At 37.6% G+C, this 15,580-nt stretch overlaps 1 protein-coding gene across 1 annotated transcript in view; it reads left to right on the top strand.

The window, feature by feature from the left end:
* LOC102241657 (transmembrane protease serine 11B-like protein) overlaps window positions 1–14,213 on the top strand; it is a 19,554-nt gene extending 5,341 nt beyond the window's left edge. The window contains exons 2-10 of the mRNA XM_014541810.1: window positions 1,999–2,114; window positions 6,200–6,318; window positions 6,415–6,482; window positions 8,749–8,909; window positions 9,577–9,615; window positions 10,127–10,301; window positions 11,033–11,292; window positions 11,769–11,911; window positions 13,432–14,213. Coding sequence (XP_014397296.1) covers window positions 1,999–2,114; window positions 6,200–6,318; window positions 6,415–6,482; window positions 8,749–8,909; window positions 9,577–9,615; window positions 10,127–10,301; window positions 11,033–11,292; window positions 11,769–11,911; window positions 13,432–13,593 — 1,243 coding nt within the window. The 3' untranslated portion in view covers window positions 13,594–14,213. The remainder of the gene's footprint in view (window positions 1–1,998; window positions 2,115–6,199; window positions 6,319–6,414; window positions 6,483–8,748; window positions 8,910–9,576; window positions 9,616–10,126; window positions 10,302–11,032; window positions 11,293–11,768; window positions 11,912–13,431) is intronic.
* Window positions 14,214–15,580: the final 1,367 nt, after the last annotated feature.

Here is a 15,580-nt window from a genome sequence, read left to right as displayed (position 1 = left end):
GTCGGATCTAGGAAGGCAGGGAGAGTTAAGGCAGAGGCATAGAAATTGCTCTTCCCCTCTCTAGTCAATCCATGTCTATGGTCTTTAAGATAACTTGTTATGTAAAATTATTTATTTATCTAAGATGCACCTACACTGAATTTATCCAAAAAATAAAAAAATAGATGTTAAGAAAAAAATTGTAAATGGAAGATTATAAGAGAGGGTTTTGCGTGCCAGCAAAAGTTACTGGCGTGCCATGTTTGGCATGCGTGCCAGGGGTTGCCCACCCCTGCTATAGGCTATCTCTTTTTCTAGATAGATAGATAGATTATAGATAGGTAGATCCTATTGGATATAATACATTATATATATCTATATGCCCATAAATTTATATTTATCTATCTATATAGCACTCATCATATCTATCTAATCTATCATCTATCTAGCTAGCTAACTATCATCTGGAGAGTGAGAGATTTTATTTTAAGGAATTACTTAACAAAGTTGTGAAATTGGAAAATATGAAATTCATAGGACAAGTTGGCAGGCTGCAAACTCAAGTAGGATTTCCATGTTACACTCCCAGGGCAGAATTCCTTCTTCTTCCAAAAACCTCAGCTTTAGCTGGGCCATGGAAAACTTTATCTGATTGGATGAGGCTGAATTATCTCCTTTATTATTGAGAGTAATCTTTTTTGTAATGTCAATTGATCATAAAAGTTTATCACAGAATATCTTCACAGCAAAATGTAGACTAGTGATTGACCAAACAACTTGGGACCAAGCCTAGCCAAAGTTGACATAAAAGTAATCATCATGCCTCACAGTTTGCTGCAAGAAAATTGAATTGCTGGCTATTCTTTGAGCACTACATGTTGTTTCCTCTTCTTAGACATGTTTCCATGCCTCTTTGTCTGGAAAGTTCTACACATATTTCAACTTAAGCAGTGGCTCTCAACACATACCAGTATTTATCCAATATAATAAAACCCTAATATTGACCGAATGGCGGAATGACCGGTCGCTGTGATATCCACTGACCAGCAGGAGGCAGACACTCAATGCAGGAGCTGCCCCCTGGTAGTCAGTGTGCTCCCACAGGGGGTGCACCACTCAGCCGGAAGCTGGGCGCATAGCTGGTGAGCACAGAGGCAGTGGCGGGAGCCTCTCCCGCCTCCACTGCAGGCGGGCAGTAAGGAGTGAGGGGCCCCAGACTGTGAGAGCCCCAGATTGCGAGAGGGATGTCCACCTGCTGGGGATCATGCCCAAGCAGGTAGGTGGACATCCCCTGAAGGGTCAGAGACTGTGATAAAATACAGGTCGGGCTGAGGGACACCCCCCAGTGCATGAGTGTCATGCAACAGGTCTCTGGTTGTATAAATGAAACAGTGAAAATATCTTATTTGTTGTAGGTTGATTAGACCATGCTTGTCTATAAAAAATCGTTTTTTGAATTATATCCATAAACAAACTAATAAGAGAGATGAACACTGCTTTGACCCAATATAGCACTTCACATTTGTGTGTGTTTTATATATAATAAGGACATAATAAATAAGATAGGCTTATGATCATACTTTAAGAATTATGATAGGCTTAGGCATTAAGAACTTCTAAGACATTTCAATTCTCCACCCCTCTTCCCCTGCAACCTGGCAAGCTGGTCATTTACTGATACCAACTTTATCACTATCCACTGATCATGGGAAGGAACTAGATGCTAAGTATAGATAATTTGGCACACCAATCATCAAACTCCTGAGAAATAATTTCATAGCACAGATCCAGAGAGGTTTGATTATAAAGGTAAGCTCATGGACTTTCTTTCTTCCCTCCCCTCTTTATTCTTTCTCTCTCTCTCTCTCTCTCTCTCTCTCTCTCTCTCATCTTAAAATGTCTTTTGCTATTACTGTGCCTAAATTGTGGAGCTTCTAGATATGAGCAAAAGGAAAAACAAATATTTAGAATGACTGATTTTTTAAATATGTCCTTCATATGTATGTCCTTTTCTTTCAGACCAGTCACAACTTCCCGTACATCTTTGCCATTATGGATAATTGCCCTTATTGTGTTTGGAGTGTTGGCAATCCTGGGAATAACTATTGGTCTCCTGGTTCATTTTCTGGTAGTAGGTTGGTAAAATATACATTTTTACTTATTACAGTTTGTTGTAAACTTTATTTCCATTTCTACAAAAAAAAGAGACAATTGCAAGCAATGAACTATCTCTATTTAAAATGTTTCTGGGATCATGGATAGAAGAATATACTAGATATGAATGCATAGCTACATATTTGATAGGCAGAAAAAGTACTCTACCAAGATGGTATTATATATGTTATTTATAATTAAAGTATTACTTATTTTATGTGAAGAAGATAAAACAAATAATATTGCATTTTGACTAATTTTTATTCCTAATAAAATATTAATATAAAATCCCTTTAACATAGATAAAATACTTTGAAAACATGAGGATAGTTGGAGGTACTATTAGAAATAATGTTTTGACTGTAGACAATATTGTATTTATATCCTGCTATGAAAGACAAAAAAAATCATCATACTTCTCATTTTTCTTCCACACTTCCCTGCAATTTATAAGCAATATTATTATTATTTTACATTTTCATTGTTTATAACACTTCTTTCTGGTCTGTAATCATAATCACTACAGTTTTTTTAGTTTCGAATATGCTTACCATTAACCTTTTTTTCCATGACCTTGGCATGATTGGATTTTCCTCCTACAAAGTTATATATACTCATAATTTAGAGTCTAACTGGTAGAGCTTTTTATAAAAAATGCAGCTCCTTCTCCCCTATTTCCAGTTTCTCAGAGGCAACCACTTTCAACTCTTTAAGTTGATTCATAATATTGTTATGTCCCAATTTTTCAATTACTGGTTTTATCTATTCACATATGGAATATGAGGATTCTGTACTCATTCACATCCTGGCTACATAGCAATTCACTTGGGATTTTCCTTCAATAACATCTTGGGGATTACTTTCAATCGTCTGTTGGACTTAATTTTCCAATGCCTGTATTTCATATTTTCTTTATATTATTTTATTTACTCAGTTATGGTAGAGTGTATACTATACTCTAGGAGCTTTCTGAGAAGTATACGTTTTTGACAACTTGCATGTCTGAAAATGTCTTAATTCTATTCTGAACTTTAATAAATAGTATAGAAATTTTGTATAAAAATCCTCACCTGAGGATATGTTTATTCATTTTAGAGAGAGGAAGGGAGAGAGAGAAAAACATTGATGTGAGAGAAACATTGATCACCTACCGTACCCACTCCCACCAGGGATCAAACCTGCAACCTAGTACATGCCCCGACTGGAAATTGAACTCACAACCTTTTGGTGTACGGGATGATGTTCCAAGAAATTTAGCCACCCAGCCAGGGCTCCTCTTCCATTTATTTACTGAATCCTCCAGATTTTCTTCTTCACTAAATTGTATACTTTGAGCTCTTTATTCTATAATATCTTTAAGACAATGGGAAGTACTAGTAAAAACTTTTCCTTTGTTTCATGATAATTATAAAAAGCTTCTTACTGGATCCTTTTTGTAATTATGATTTACTCTTTTTGATTTGGACGAGACTGTTTTCAAAGGATTATTGTGGGAAGTGAGTCTAGGGGTTGCTCATAGGCTAAGGGAGTTTGGAGCTTATATTTTAGTTTGTCCCCTCAAACGTTCTCTTATTTAGTTTGGTATTTTTCTTTAACACTGGGGCACATTTACCTTCAGTTTTTAACGCTTAAGAAGCCAGGGTTGCCCTGAGGATAGTTCTTTAATTTACACTCTCTGAATTATGGCAGAGTGATTCTGACTTCTTCCCTTCACCCCAGGTTAGCTCCAGCAAATTGCCTTAGCTGGGAGATTAGACCACATATAATAAAAAATGTCACAGTAGTATGGTTTCACTTTTATTTTCACTGCCGTCATTCTGCAGTGTCAAAATAAGTCTCTACAGAAATATTCCTTATCTTTTTCTAGAATCTGAAGTCTTATTACTAGAATCATAGAATCATTGAGAACTTTTAGAAAAATCTTTATTCATCTCAATTTGTGAGGAGATGAATCTCTGCTCTGTATCCTTTCTCACCTTAGTGTATATTTCAGTTTTTGTCATATTTGCTTCATAGTTTTTTATTTGGAGTCATGGCTGTTTTCTTTTTTTCCCTTCAACTTAAGCCCTCCATCTTTTTTTCTTCTCCCCCCCTCCCCCCCTGGAATTTAAAGCAGGAGAATATAGAAGTGTTTATACTCTGACAGCTTCAAATATATATGTTCTCATAATTGATGCTTAATAAACTATGTTATTAAATAGAGAACTCCTAGTATAAACGAATCCCCCAAAATGACAACATCATGTGTTTGTGTAAGTTTTCCTTATAGAAATAAGTTATAAGTAACCAAGACATGCAAAAGTTATAAAACATGTTCCTTCTTTCTGCCCCCTTTTCCATCTTTCTCAATTCCTATTGGTATTTGAACCAATAGAGATGGGAATGTTAATCATAAAGTCTAAGTAAGCCTTATCAATACCTCATCCCTAAGGGGTTATTTTCATCTCATCAGGTACCAACAGAGCACAATGGCTGTATGCACAGTGGCCCATTAGGGTTGCTGTATAAAATTAATTAAAAATATGATATTCAAGGGTTGATTTCCTTGTTCCAGAGTATGGTTTCTTAGTCTTAAATGTCTTAGACAATTATATATTCAGTTTATCCACTATACTTGGGGAAAAATGCTCCATGCAATTGAAATAAAAATTTGCCAATTTATTGTTTTTTACATTGAAAAATATTCATGGCTTCCTAATTGCTGTAACAGAAACGGATATTTAGGAATCTAATCAAAGAACTGAAGCATTTATTGTGAATAGTAAATTATAAAAAATGAATTTGAATACTTTCAAGGTCTACTTTTGATATTTATGGTAAAACCTAATAAACTATCATTGCAAAACTTGGTCTCCGTAGTAAAGGATCCATGACTTACAGACAAGCTAACTACAATTAATAATTTTCATTCATATATCATTATTTATAACCAACCCATTTTTCAGCATTTTATTTAGCACTTTTGGCTTTTTTTCTCATTACCTTTCTCACTGTAAAATATTTTCACATTTATGACAGCAAAATAGTTCATATTTTATTTTAAGTATAGTATCTCCCTTCTCTGCCTTCATATATAACAATTAACTTTATCACTTAATTATCCTTATGGGTATATCATTAGTAATGATTTAATCCTCATTGAGCCTGTGTCTACCACAAAATAGTTTTTAAAGGCAATAATTATATTGCAAAATAAAATTAACATTTGTTTATAGCTTATTATATGCTAGATACAGTTATACAGTATCTAACATATTCTTAGATGCTTAATATCGATTAAGATTAGAGGTAAGATACATCAGATACCAAACAGCTTAGTGTCTATGAAAATTTAGGAAGGAAATGTAATGGATTAAGTGTGGGCTTTGAACAGACCAAGTTTTGATCCTTGGCTTTCTTACTAGCTATGTGATATTGGATAAGTTACTGCATATCTCTAAGACTACATTTCACTGAAAAAATGGGTATACTTCATCTGGCTTTTGTAAAGTATCTTTACACAGTAAGTACTTCATAAATGGTAACTATTTTTTAAAAATATATTTTATTGATTTTTTACAGAGAGGAAGAGAGAGGGATAGAGAGTTAGAAACATCGATGAGAGAGAAACATCGATCAGCTGCCTCCTGCACACTCCCTACTGGGGATGTGCCTGCAACCAAGGTACATGCCCTTGACCGGAATCGAACCACCTGAGACCCTTGAGTCCTCAGGCCGATGCTCTATCCACTGAGCCAAACCGGTTAGGGCAATGGTAACTATTTTTATTGTCTGACAATTGATTATTCTAGACAGAAATTTTATTTATATATGGTCCTACCTGTCTCATCAAGATGTGGCAACTCTTTATGGTTTTTGTCTAATATATATCTACTTCATTTTTGGTCTTATAACTAGTTATCACAATGCCCAGGTTATCTAATCAACCATGCCAGAAAGAGTCACAGCATTTATCAATATCTAATATGAGCACAGTTCTTACTAGTTGGTATTACTATGTCATCTATATCTGGATTGTAAACCCATTTCACTTGACTAATTCTTGCATCATTTCTTTATCTCACAGAAAACACAGTCTACTACTACCAAGGTAACTTTAAGGTTCTGGATATCCCATATAATAGAAATTATGAAAGAGAGACATCATCAGAAAATAACTATCTTAGCACAATTCTTGAGACTAAGGTAAATTAGTATTTTCCTATATTTACTCGTTAATTCTCTGAAATATAAATATATTATTGGAATTTGATGTTTAACTCTACGTGTTCTCTTTAACAGATGGCTGATGCATTTCAGAGTTCTAGCATTTACAAACAATATCTCAATTCTCAAGTTATCACACTGGTGTAAGTAACTAACAGTAACATAAAAGAGATCAACACACCATAATATTATTATGCTTATAATTCTCCTATAACAGTCTACTATAAATATGTTACAGTAATTAGCCAATGAGTTACTAATATTCAATATTGTCCTAAGCTAAGTGTCAGATTAATTGTTCAGTATAAAACCAAAGGAAATATCAGGCAATATAACTGAGTTCATTAGACCTATTGAAAATGTTATCAATCCTTAAATTCAAGAAAATATATCCCTGTGGTTTCCTAACTTTTTATGTTCCGACAACATTATTAGATGGTCCCTTAGACTGATGTTTGATGCTCTGACAATTTTATTTAGCAGTAGCATAAACACAGATCTTGTTTTCTCCTGTCTTCCTCCTCGCAAGTCAGCTAAGCACTTAATAGAACTGTTCTAGAGTTCTTAGGGAAAAGAACATATCTATACCATGCTTTGATATTCAGGCATCAAAGCATGGTATGGTCACCACAGCAAGAAGTGAAATACCTGTTCTGTGTTCTCTGCATGTGGGTTTGGAGTAGCATGAAAAAGGAGAGGGAATCCTAGAATAGGAAATAGACAACCTGAGCTCAGCCTTTGCCACTTAGGAGCCCTAGAACCTTGGGAAAGTCACCATACCACTTTGAATCTGCTCCCCTGCCTGTGAAATGTTGATAATGACACCTATACTGCATCACCCATAGAACTGTGCTCAGGATCAAAGAAGGTAATATGCATGCAACAATTTGCAAATAAACACATTTCAAATGAAGGGAATCATGCTGCTACCTTCATCAATGCCACCAGACTGCCTACATTTCCCCTACTCCTGGAACTGCCGGAATTGCACAATAAATCAAGATTTCAACTATCGTTAACATTGGGGGTCAAGTTTAGTACTGGAAAGAAATAGGAGACTAAAATTAAAGGGCCATGTACCTCTAAGACAAAACTGCAATGACAGAAAGACTTCCTTTTTTGATACTAAGGCAATCTTTCTAGTAACTTCAGCTATCTATTCGAAGGGATGGAGAGGTAGTGTCTCATTTGGGCACACCCTGTGACAATAATCAAACTCTCACTCCCATGAGCTGAATGCTTCCTGGGAATGATTATTGATTTATACGCCAAAAGACGGTAGCTCATTAGGGAGATCCAAAGCATAATAGTGTCACTTCAGACACTACCCTCAAGGATGCTTGACAATTCCATTAGCCAGCCTCTTGGGCTTCCCCTCCTTTTCCCAGTTTCAAACAGATCTGCCCTGAGCACCACAGTCAGGTGATCTTCCTCAAGCATGATTTTACTCAACTTCTCTTCACTGCTGGCCTTTGGCTAGCATTAAAGGCCTTCCTAAGTCCAGTCTTTTAGACACCATTGTCACTAGCTGACTGGGCAGAGGGAGACAGAGTCCACAAGTAAAGAGCCGGGGTGTAGAGTCAAACGTACTGAATCTGGATCCTAGTTGAGTAGCTGTGCAATCTCGAGCACTTTAGGTAACATCTCAGAACCTCAAGTTTTCCTTTTCTATCAAGTGAAGATAATGACACCTGTGCTGCAAGGTCACTGTGGAGACTAAGTGTGATAATAAATGCGATAAGCAAGTATTCAGAACACAGCACATAGCAAATAAACACCAATTAATGTCATTGCTCTCTAGTTATTCTGTAGTACCATTCCTCCTCTTCTTCGCCTGATGACATTTTCTGTTTGATGATGAAGCAGCAATAAAAATGCTTAAGGGCCAGTGTGTATGTCACCTCTTCCATGAAAAGTTCTATGATCTTTTAAGTAAAAAAGGATTTATCTTTTTTATTATTATCAGCAGATAAGATAAATATCTTACCACTTCTGACACATTTATTATAGTCATTTGTATACATATTTTATCTCTCTTAGAAATCTGGACATTTCTTGAGGGTGGGAAATGTGTCCTAGTCACCCTTGCATGGCTCAGTTGTTTGTCTAGCAGTTGCTCAATAAATGATTAATGAATGTTTGAATAAATGATCCCAGTTCTTCTACCCTGTGCCTCAGGCCTTTCCTATTTTTCAGATTTGTAAAACTATTTATCTTCTAAACTGAATAATATAGCTGCATATATACTGTTACCAAGTAAAATGTAGTTAGACGCATAATCCTGTGATTAAAGTGAAGGTACTGCACAGGCCCTTAAAAATCAGAAGAAATCAAGATATGAAAGATCAGGCAAAAAAGAAGGAAATGTAATTTTTTTAGCAACATATGACACCTTTATGTTGTTTCCAGTCCTGATAGCAACAGCGTGACAGCACATATATTGCTGATGTTCAAGGTTCCCAGATCAATGAAGGCAAACACAAGAAGAAGAATTGAAAGCATCTTACAGCAGATGCTCAGTAACAACTCAGGATCCTTGACTACAGATCCTAATTCTCTTAGGCTTGTGGGTAAGCTCATGTATTAGATGACAGCAGTATTGCTTTCTTCTTTTTATCTGGACACATATCACAAGCACCAGAAACAAAGCTGATCCTCAATATTTTTTTAAAATGAATGTCATTGTTTTACATCAGAGCATTCTTCATTACTAAAAACACTCAAATCATAATGTCACACCTTAAAAGTGGTTCTGGTGGGGAAAAAGCTACTTCTTATTCAAAAATGGATAGTAAGCCTTTGAACAGTTCCTAGAAGTAATGGTGTGTCTTGCTATTCTTTTCATGATCTCCTGTAGCTTTCAAAAACTGCATAGGATCTGCTTTTATGACAGCTCACTTTTTAAAAGTTATGTTTGTATGCTAACAGGAATCAGATTCACTTGTGGGGACTTCCTGTTCTTACAAAGGAAGACACTGGTAGTTTTCCACTCTAGGTGATACACAATACAATTTTAATTAAGTAGAAGGAAATTTCTCACATGGACCTATGAAGATGATACTCATATCACATTCACATACAGTAAAAGAACAATTCAAATAAACCCATGTTCTCTCCTTCCTATCGACATTTTATCCTGAGAGTGTTACTGTACCTACCATCTCACTTCATGGGTTCCAGGGCCAATGGACTAATGCCAGGTATTTCATTTACCATGTCCTTTTTGTTCTATTTCAGAAACCAATAAGGTCGATACTGAAAGGATTATCAACAACCGTAAGTTCAGATACCTTTTACTTTAAATATATAAGACAATCTAAAACATAAGTCAAGATTTGTTACTTTTGGCCAGGCACAGGTCTAAGTGCTTTACATACAACTTACGTAATCCATTCTAAACCATTCTAAATTAGTTATTATCACCCCATTTTAGAGATGGGGAAACTGAAGCACAAAGAAGTGGCATAATTTGCCTAAGTTCAACCAGCTTGTAAAAGGTGGGAACAGAACTCAAACCAGGGAGTATGGTTGCAGAGGCCATGGACTTAACCATGACTTTACATGCCTCCTACAGCTTTTACACTCTTCAAGTGCTGAGATGTCTTGGAGGTCCTATGGAGGTGATTCTGAGGTTGCTAGTGATTCCTATAGAGATGATTCTGTTCCTACCAGTGTAAGATACTGTCAGACAGACCATACAAGAATATCTCACTTCACTCTCAGCTTTGTCATCAAATCAACATTATTTTCCTATTCTCAATGGAACAAAACTGACTCCCTCTGACAGGCTGTGGGAGACGAGCAAGGATATCAGCTACATATGATAGAGTCAAGGGAGGTTCCAATGTTCGGGAAGGAGAATGGCCCTGGCAAGCAAGTCTCAAAATAAATGGCCGGCACTACTGTGGGGCATCTTTGATCAGTGACAGATACCTGGTGACTGCAGCTCACTGCTTTCAAAAGTAAGTTCATCATGTTGCCCAGGCTAGGGGGACCAAAAGCCCTGGAACATTCCCAGTTGACCTCCGTTATCCCAGTTTAATTATCAGTAGCACACCCTTTCATTCTCAAAAGTGTCCTGGAAGGTTTGGAAGATAAATGATATGGCAAAACAATCTAAGGCTTTCCTACCTTACCAATAAGAATGGGAAGAGTCATTCATTCATAAAATGACATATTTATCTCACATGATTCTTATTTCATGTCACTTTATACTGCAACTACTTGTAGTTGCTAAAACACATCATCCTATTTCATAACTCCCTCCCCCTCTTCATGGGCCTGTCCCCTTGTCATTTTGTAGTCACACGTGACTCAGCTCTATAGTTTCACCCAAAATGCTACTTTCCCCAAGAAATGGTCCATTTCCTAGTGCATGTATATAACTTTGGTCCCACTAATTATATACAAAATCATTTAAGCAATCATAACTGCCTGTGTTTATGCCATCTTTCATTAGACTTAAATTTCTTGAAGGCACGGGTTTGTTTTTATATATGTATCCTCATAGCCTTACATAGTATATATTGAAAGGAGTCAAAGAAGGCTTTTAAAATTAATTTAAAAGTCAGGTTCTATCACTATTAATGGATTATCAAGGAAGGAAAAATTAATGTCATGAAAGGAGTATAATAGATGCAGATCGTATTTCTATCACTTTGAAGTAAATACAAAATGATTTTTGTTTCTTTAGGACACTAAATCCAAAAAACTATACTGTCAGCTTTGGCACCAAAGTAACTCCCCCCTATATGCAACATTATGTTCAACAAATTATTATTCATGAAGACTACATCCCAGGCGAACATCATGATGATATTGCAGTTGTAATGCTCACTGAAAAAGTTTTATTTAAGAATGATGTCCATCGAGTTTGTCTTCCCGAAGCCACACAGATTTTTCTACCAGGTGAAGGCGTTGTTGTTACAGGATGGGGAGCACTTTCGTATAATGGTAAGTCCAGGGAAATCTTAACACAGTGAGTAGGGTACAAAAGCAACAAGAGAAATTAGTGATTTAGGTACAGAGTCAAAGGCATTGTTTACCTCTGGATGCCCAGTACTCCCAGGCAACTTCTCAGAAAATGCTGCATTTGGAGCTGTGGCTTTGCAAATTGCCTTGCTTTAGAACATTCTAAGGAGACCAACTTGTGAAAACTCTCTAAGCTGGAGAACCTAAGTGAGAAAGTTCTGATCCAAAGATATAAAAAGAGAGACAAAGGCATAGGAAGGCAGCACTAGGAGGATGGTTCAAATTGTTCTCTGAACATTTCTTTTTCATTGGTTTTACTGCGAGGGGGCTAAGAGGGCTTTCTCATCCTAAGAATAGCAAGAGTCAAATATAGGTCTTATGCACAAAGGAAAAACCAAATTTTTCATCTTGCTCTGTTTCAGAGCAGCTCTTTTGCTGAGAATATTTACTTCTTTTAGGTAAATACCCAACGATACTTCAGAAAGCACCTGTGAAGATTATCGATACAAACACTTGTAATTCTAGGGAAGCATACAATGGTATGGTGCAGGACACGATGCTATGTGCTGGGTACATGGAAGGACATATTGATGCCTGCCAGGTAAATCTGAACATTATTCACATTGGACATACAAATATAAGTAACTGCTATTATTTTATGAAAATTTTCAACATGAAGAGAATTCTATACTTAAGTTAATCTGTACTTTGACAATCTGTCAAACTCCCTCAGCTGTGGCACTAAAGTGATTCTTCCCTACATGCAACATCTATAATAATAAAAGCATAATATGTTAATTATACCGGACAGCCTAACGACCTTCCGGACATCATTCCAGATGTCCTTCTGGATGAAGCCGCAGGGGCAGGGGCTGAGGCAGAGGCAGTTAGGGGCGATGAGGCAGGCAGGCAAGCAGTTAGGGGTGATCAGGCAGCAGGTGAGTGGTTAGGGGTGCTGAGGCAGGCAAACAGAGTGGTTAGAGGCAATTAGGCAGGCATGTAGGCGAGTGGTTAGGAGCCAGCAGTCCCAGATTGTGAGAGGGATGTCCAACTGCCAGTTGCGGGATCGGGCCTAAACTGGCAGTTGGATATCTCCCGAGGGGTCCTGGATTGCGAGAGGGTGCAGGCTGGGCTGAGAGACTCCCCTCCCCACCCCACCCCATGCACAAATTTCATGCACCAGGCCTCTAGTGTGTTTATAAGTGTTTAACAAACATTTATGTTGGACTTACTCTGAGCCAAGCACAAACTGGAGTCCTTTACAAATATTAATCATTTTAATCATGACTTTGTCATGTAGCTACTATCATTATTATAATTTTATAGATACTGAAACGGAGGCAGAAGAAGGTAATGTAATTTGCACAAGGTCACACAGCTATTAAGTGAGAAAGCTGGCATCCAAAACAAGTAGTCTAGCATCACAGTCCATAATCTTGATCATATTTCAATAAAGAATCAATCTCAGGTCCTAGCCAGTTTGGCTAAGTGAATAGAGTGTCTGCCCATGGACAGAAGAGTCCCAGGTTTGACTCTGGTCAAGTGCACGTATCTCAGTTGCAGGCTCCATCCCATACACTGTCAGGGTGCATGTGGGAGGGAATCTCTCTCTCTCTCTCTCTCTCTCTCTTCCCCTCCCTTCCATTCTTTCTAAAAAAATCATTGGAAAAATATCCTCAGGTGAGAATTACCAACAAGAAAAAAGAAAATCCGCCTCAGAAAGTTTTCAATTATTTTTAGCTCATTTTTTCTCATATTTTTAGCCTCCTCGTGGTTAGGGGTCTGGCTACTTTTCTCAGATAGGAAGCCCTCTCTTGCAGGTTTATTAATAATATGTCTCCCAAAGTTTTCTCATGGAATTAGACCTTATAACCTATCAGTTCATGCCTTCAAGGTTCAGGTCAACTCCAAAGAGCCCCAGAGAATATATTCTGGATGATTACAGTTACATTCTGGCCAGTCACAGTTATGATTAAGGATGAAGAATGGATTTACACCATGTACCTCCCTATGATCTTTATGAAGCATGAATCACAAACATCATCTTGGCTTTTCATACAGGGTAATTTCAGTATCTGGGAGTAAATTCTCACAATGATAAATATTTTTTGTTTTATTTAGGGTGACTCTGGAGGACCACTGGTTTATCCCAATTCTCGATATATTTGGTACCTTGTTGGAATAGTGAGCTGGGGTGTAGAATGTGGAAAAATCAACAAGCCAGGTGTCTATATGCGAGTGACTGCCTATCGCAACTGGATTGCCTCCAAGACTGGTATTTAAGAGAAAAGTATCTTGTAGAAACTATCTTAGGTCATTTTAACCTATTACTCCTAAGCCTTATGTAACGTGGATTTTCAATTAGCGTATACAATGATTGTTTAGAAAAAATTGTGGTCCTGAGGGAATATTTATGAACTTTAATTTTAAGCAGACGCCACAAAAGAAGAAATCTCGTGTTTAGTCAAGAAAGGCCTAAGAAAGCACTCTTATCAAAAACTGACAATTACTATTTGTTTTCTATTTCATGCACCCACATCATGAAATATAGCTCTTGGTTTTAGGCATTCAGACTTTGCAGAATTATGAAAGTATGTTTTTGTCTATTGCAAGTTACCAGGCAACACTGTGAGAGTCTGGAACCAACACCTTCTGAGAAGTGGGTTGGTATGTTCTGCATCTGCCCTCAGATCATAGTTTTTGTGGAAGGGGTGTGATTGTGAACTAAATCTTGTCAGAATTTAGGCACTAACTTAGAGTCTCTTAATTGGGTGCTAATCAACTCTTTCAGTCAAAGAATTTCACCACCAGCAAAACTGGGTGAAACAACTCATCTTAGATTTACAGATACCAGGTCCACTAATTCTTCAATGTTGAAACAGGCATCTGTAGAAATTCTTTATTTGTAACATATATAAAAAGAAGTAGTAGCTATGAGCCATGGAGATGTCTAATGTATTTTATATTCAACAATAAAGGTAAATTTAAAAAATAAAGGAAAAAAATAAAAGTAGATCATCCTTGTTCAATATGACATTTTTCTTTTCTTTTCGTTTGTTTTCTTATTAGTGTTTTGCAGGTGACTTCCTTCTTTTATTTTTCTGTTATTGCTTCCACTTGGTCAAATACTTGGGAAAGGGCAACAGGGTAGTTAAACAGCTACCAGGAGGCAGGAAGGAGAGGCTGGGCCAGATCAGGGGCATGCAGTGGGCAAGGGAGGCTCCTAGTTACATTTGAGGATGAGGCTGCGTCAGCCAGGGATGGGGCCATACAGCTTGCTGAGTTTGGTCAGGTGATTGTCTATCCTCTCATGAGTGTCAGCTCTGGGTTTAGGAAGTGTTACTCCAGGAAGCAAAAGAGTTGGGGGGCATGCAGATAGAGCTCAGGATGTGCCTCGCCTTCCTGGCCAAGGAGGTTTTCATGGCATGCAGGTTGCCACCTCACTCTTCTCAGGATGGCTTCTGAATTTCCTAGAAAAGGGCTCTGTTGCTGCACTGGTTTTACAACTTCAAATGAGGGTGCGCTCTGCTTTTCCTCCTCTAACTCACAAAAGTGGCACAAGTGGACCAGGGTCACGTGATCCCGTGGTTATGGAGACCCAGAGAGAGGCAAGTAAGGGAGGCCCACAGATGCAGGTTGACCAGGCTGTGACGGCAGCCTCCACCTCAGAGGAATTAATTCTGGCTGATTTGAGGGCTCATGGTTCATTGGCGACTCAGAACCAACCATACACAAAAAAAATGACATTTGTGGGTCTCAGAAGTGGATGATGGAATGACCAAGGAGAAGGCTCTGGAAGCTGCGGCTGGGGGCTGAGGAGAAATGAGAGTCACTGGAGGCTGGAGGGCAGTTTCATCCAAACAAGAGACAGTTGCTTCCATACCCACATACCTGCCTGTAGTTAGCTGTTTTGTATGCAAGAAATGCTAATTACTGGCCATGTTCTTGGTCTCAGTTTGTGGAAGTGAGCACAGAATCCAGTTTTATGAACCATACAATCTTCATAAATTCAGTGACTTTAGTTTGTAATATTCATCTCTCAAGGGTAGACATTTTTATCAGTCTTTACTAAAATTTTGACTCAGAGGCTTAACAAGAGTCCTTATACAGTGTTTAAATTTTATTTAAGCTTCTACTACTGAGTTTCCTATCTAATAATAGAGAAACATGGTAATTAGCCGTACCTCTGCTACCCTTCCCATTGGCTAATCAGGGCGATATGCAAATTAAATGCCAACCAAGATGGCGGCCGGCAGCCAGGCAGCTTGAA

This window comes from Myotis brandtii, unplaced genomic scaffold (genome assembly GCF_000412655.1).
Source record: "Myotis brandtii unplaced genomic scaffold, ASM41265v1 scaffold28, whole genome shotgun sequence".
In the NCBI taxonomy this organism is placed as follows: Eukaryota; Metazoa; Chordata; class Mammalia; order Chiroptera; family Vespertilionidae; genus Myotis; species Myotis brandtii.
Note: the sequence above shows the minus strand (reverse complement) of the source record. Positions and strands in the feature narration are given on the sequence as shown.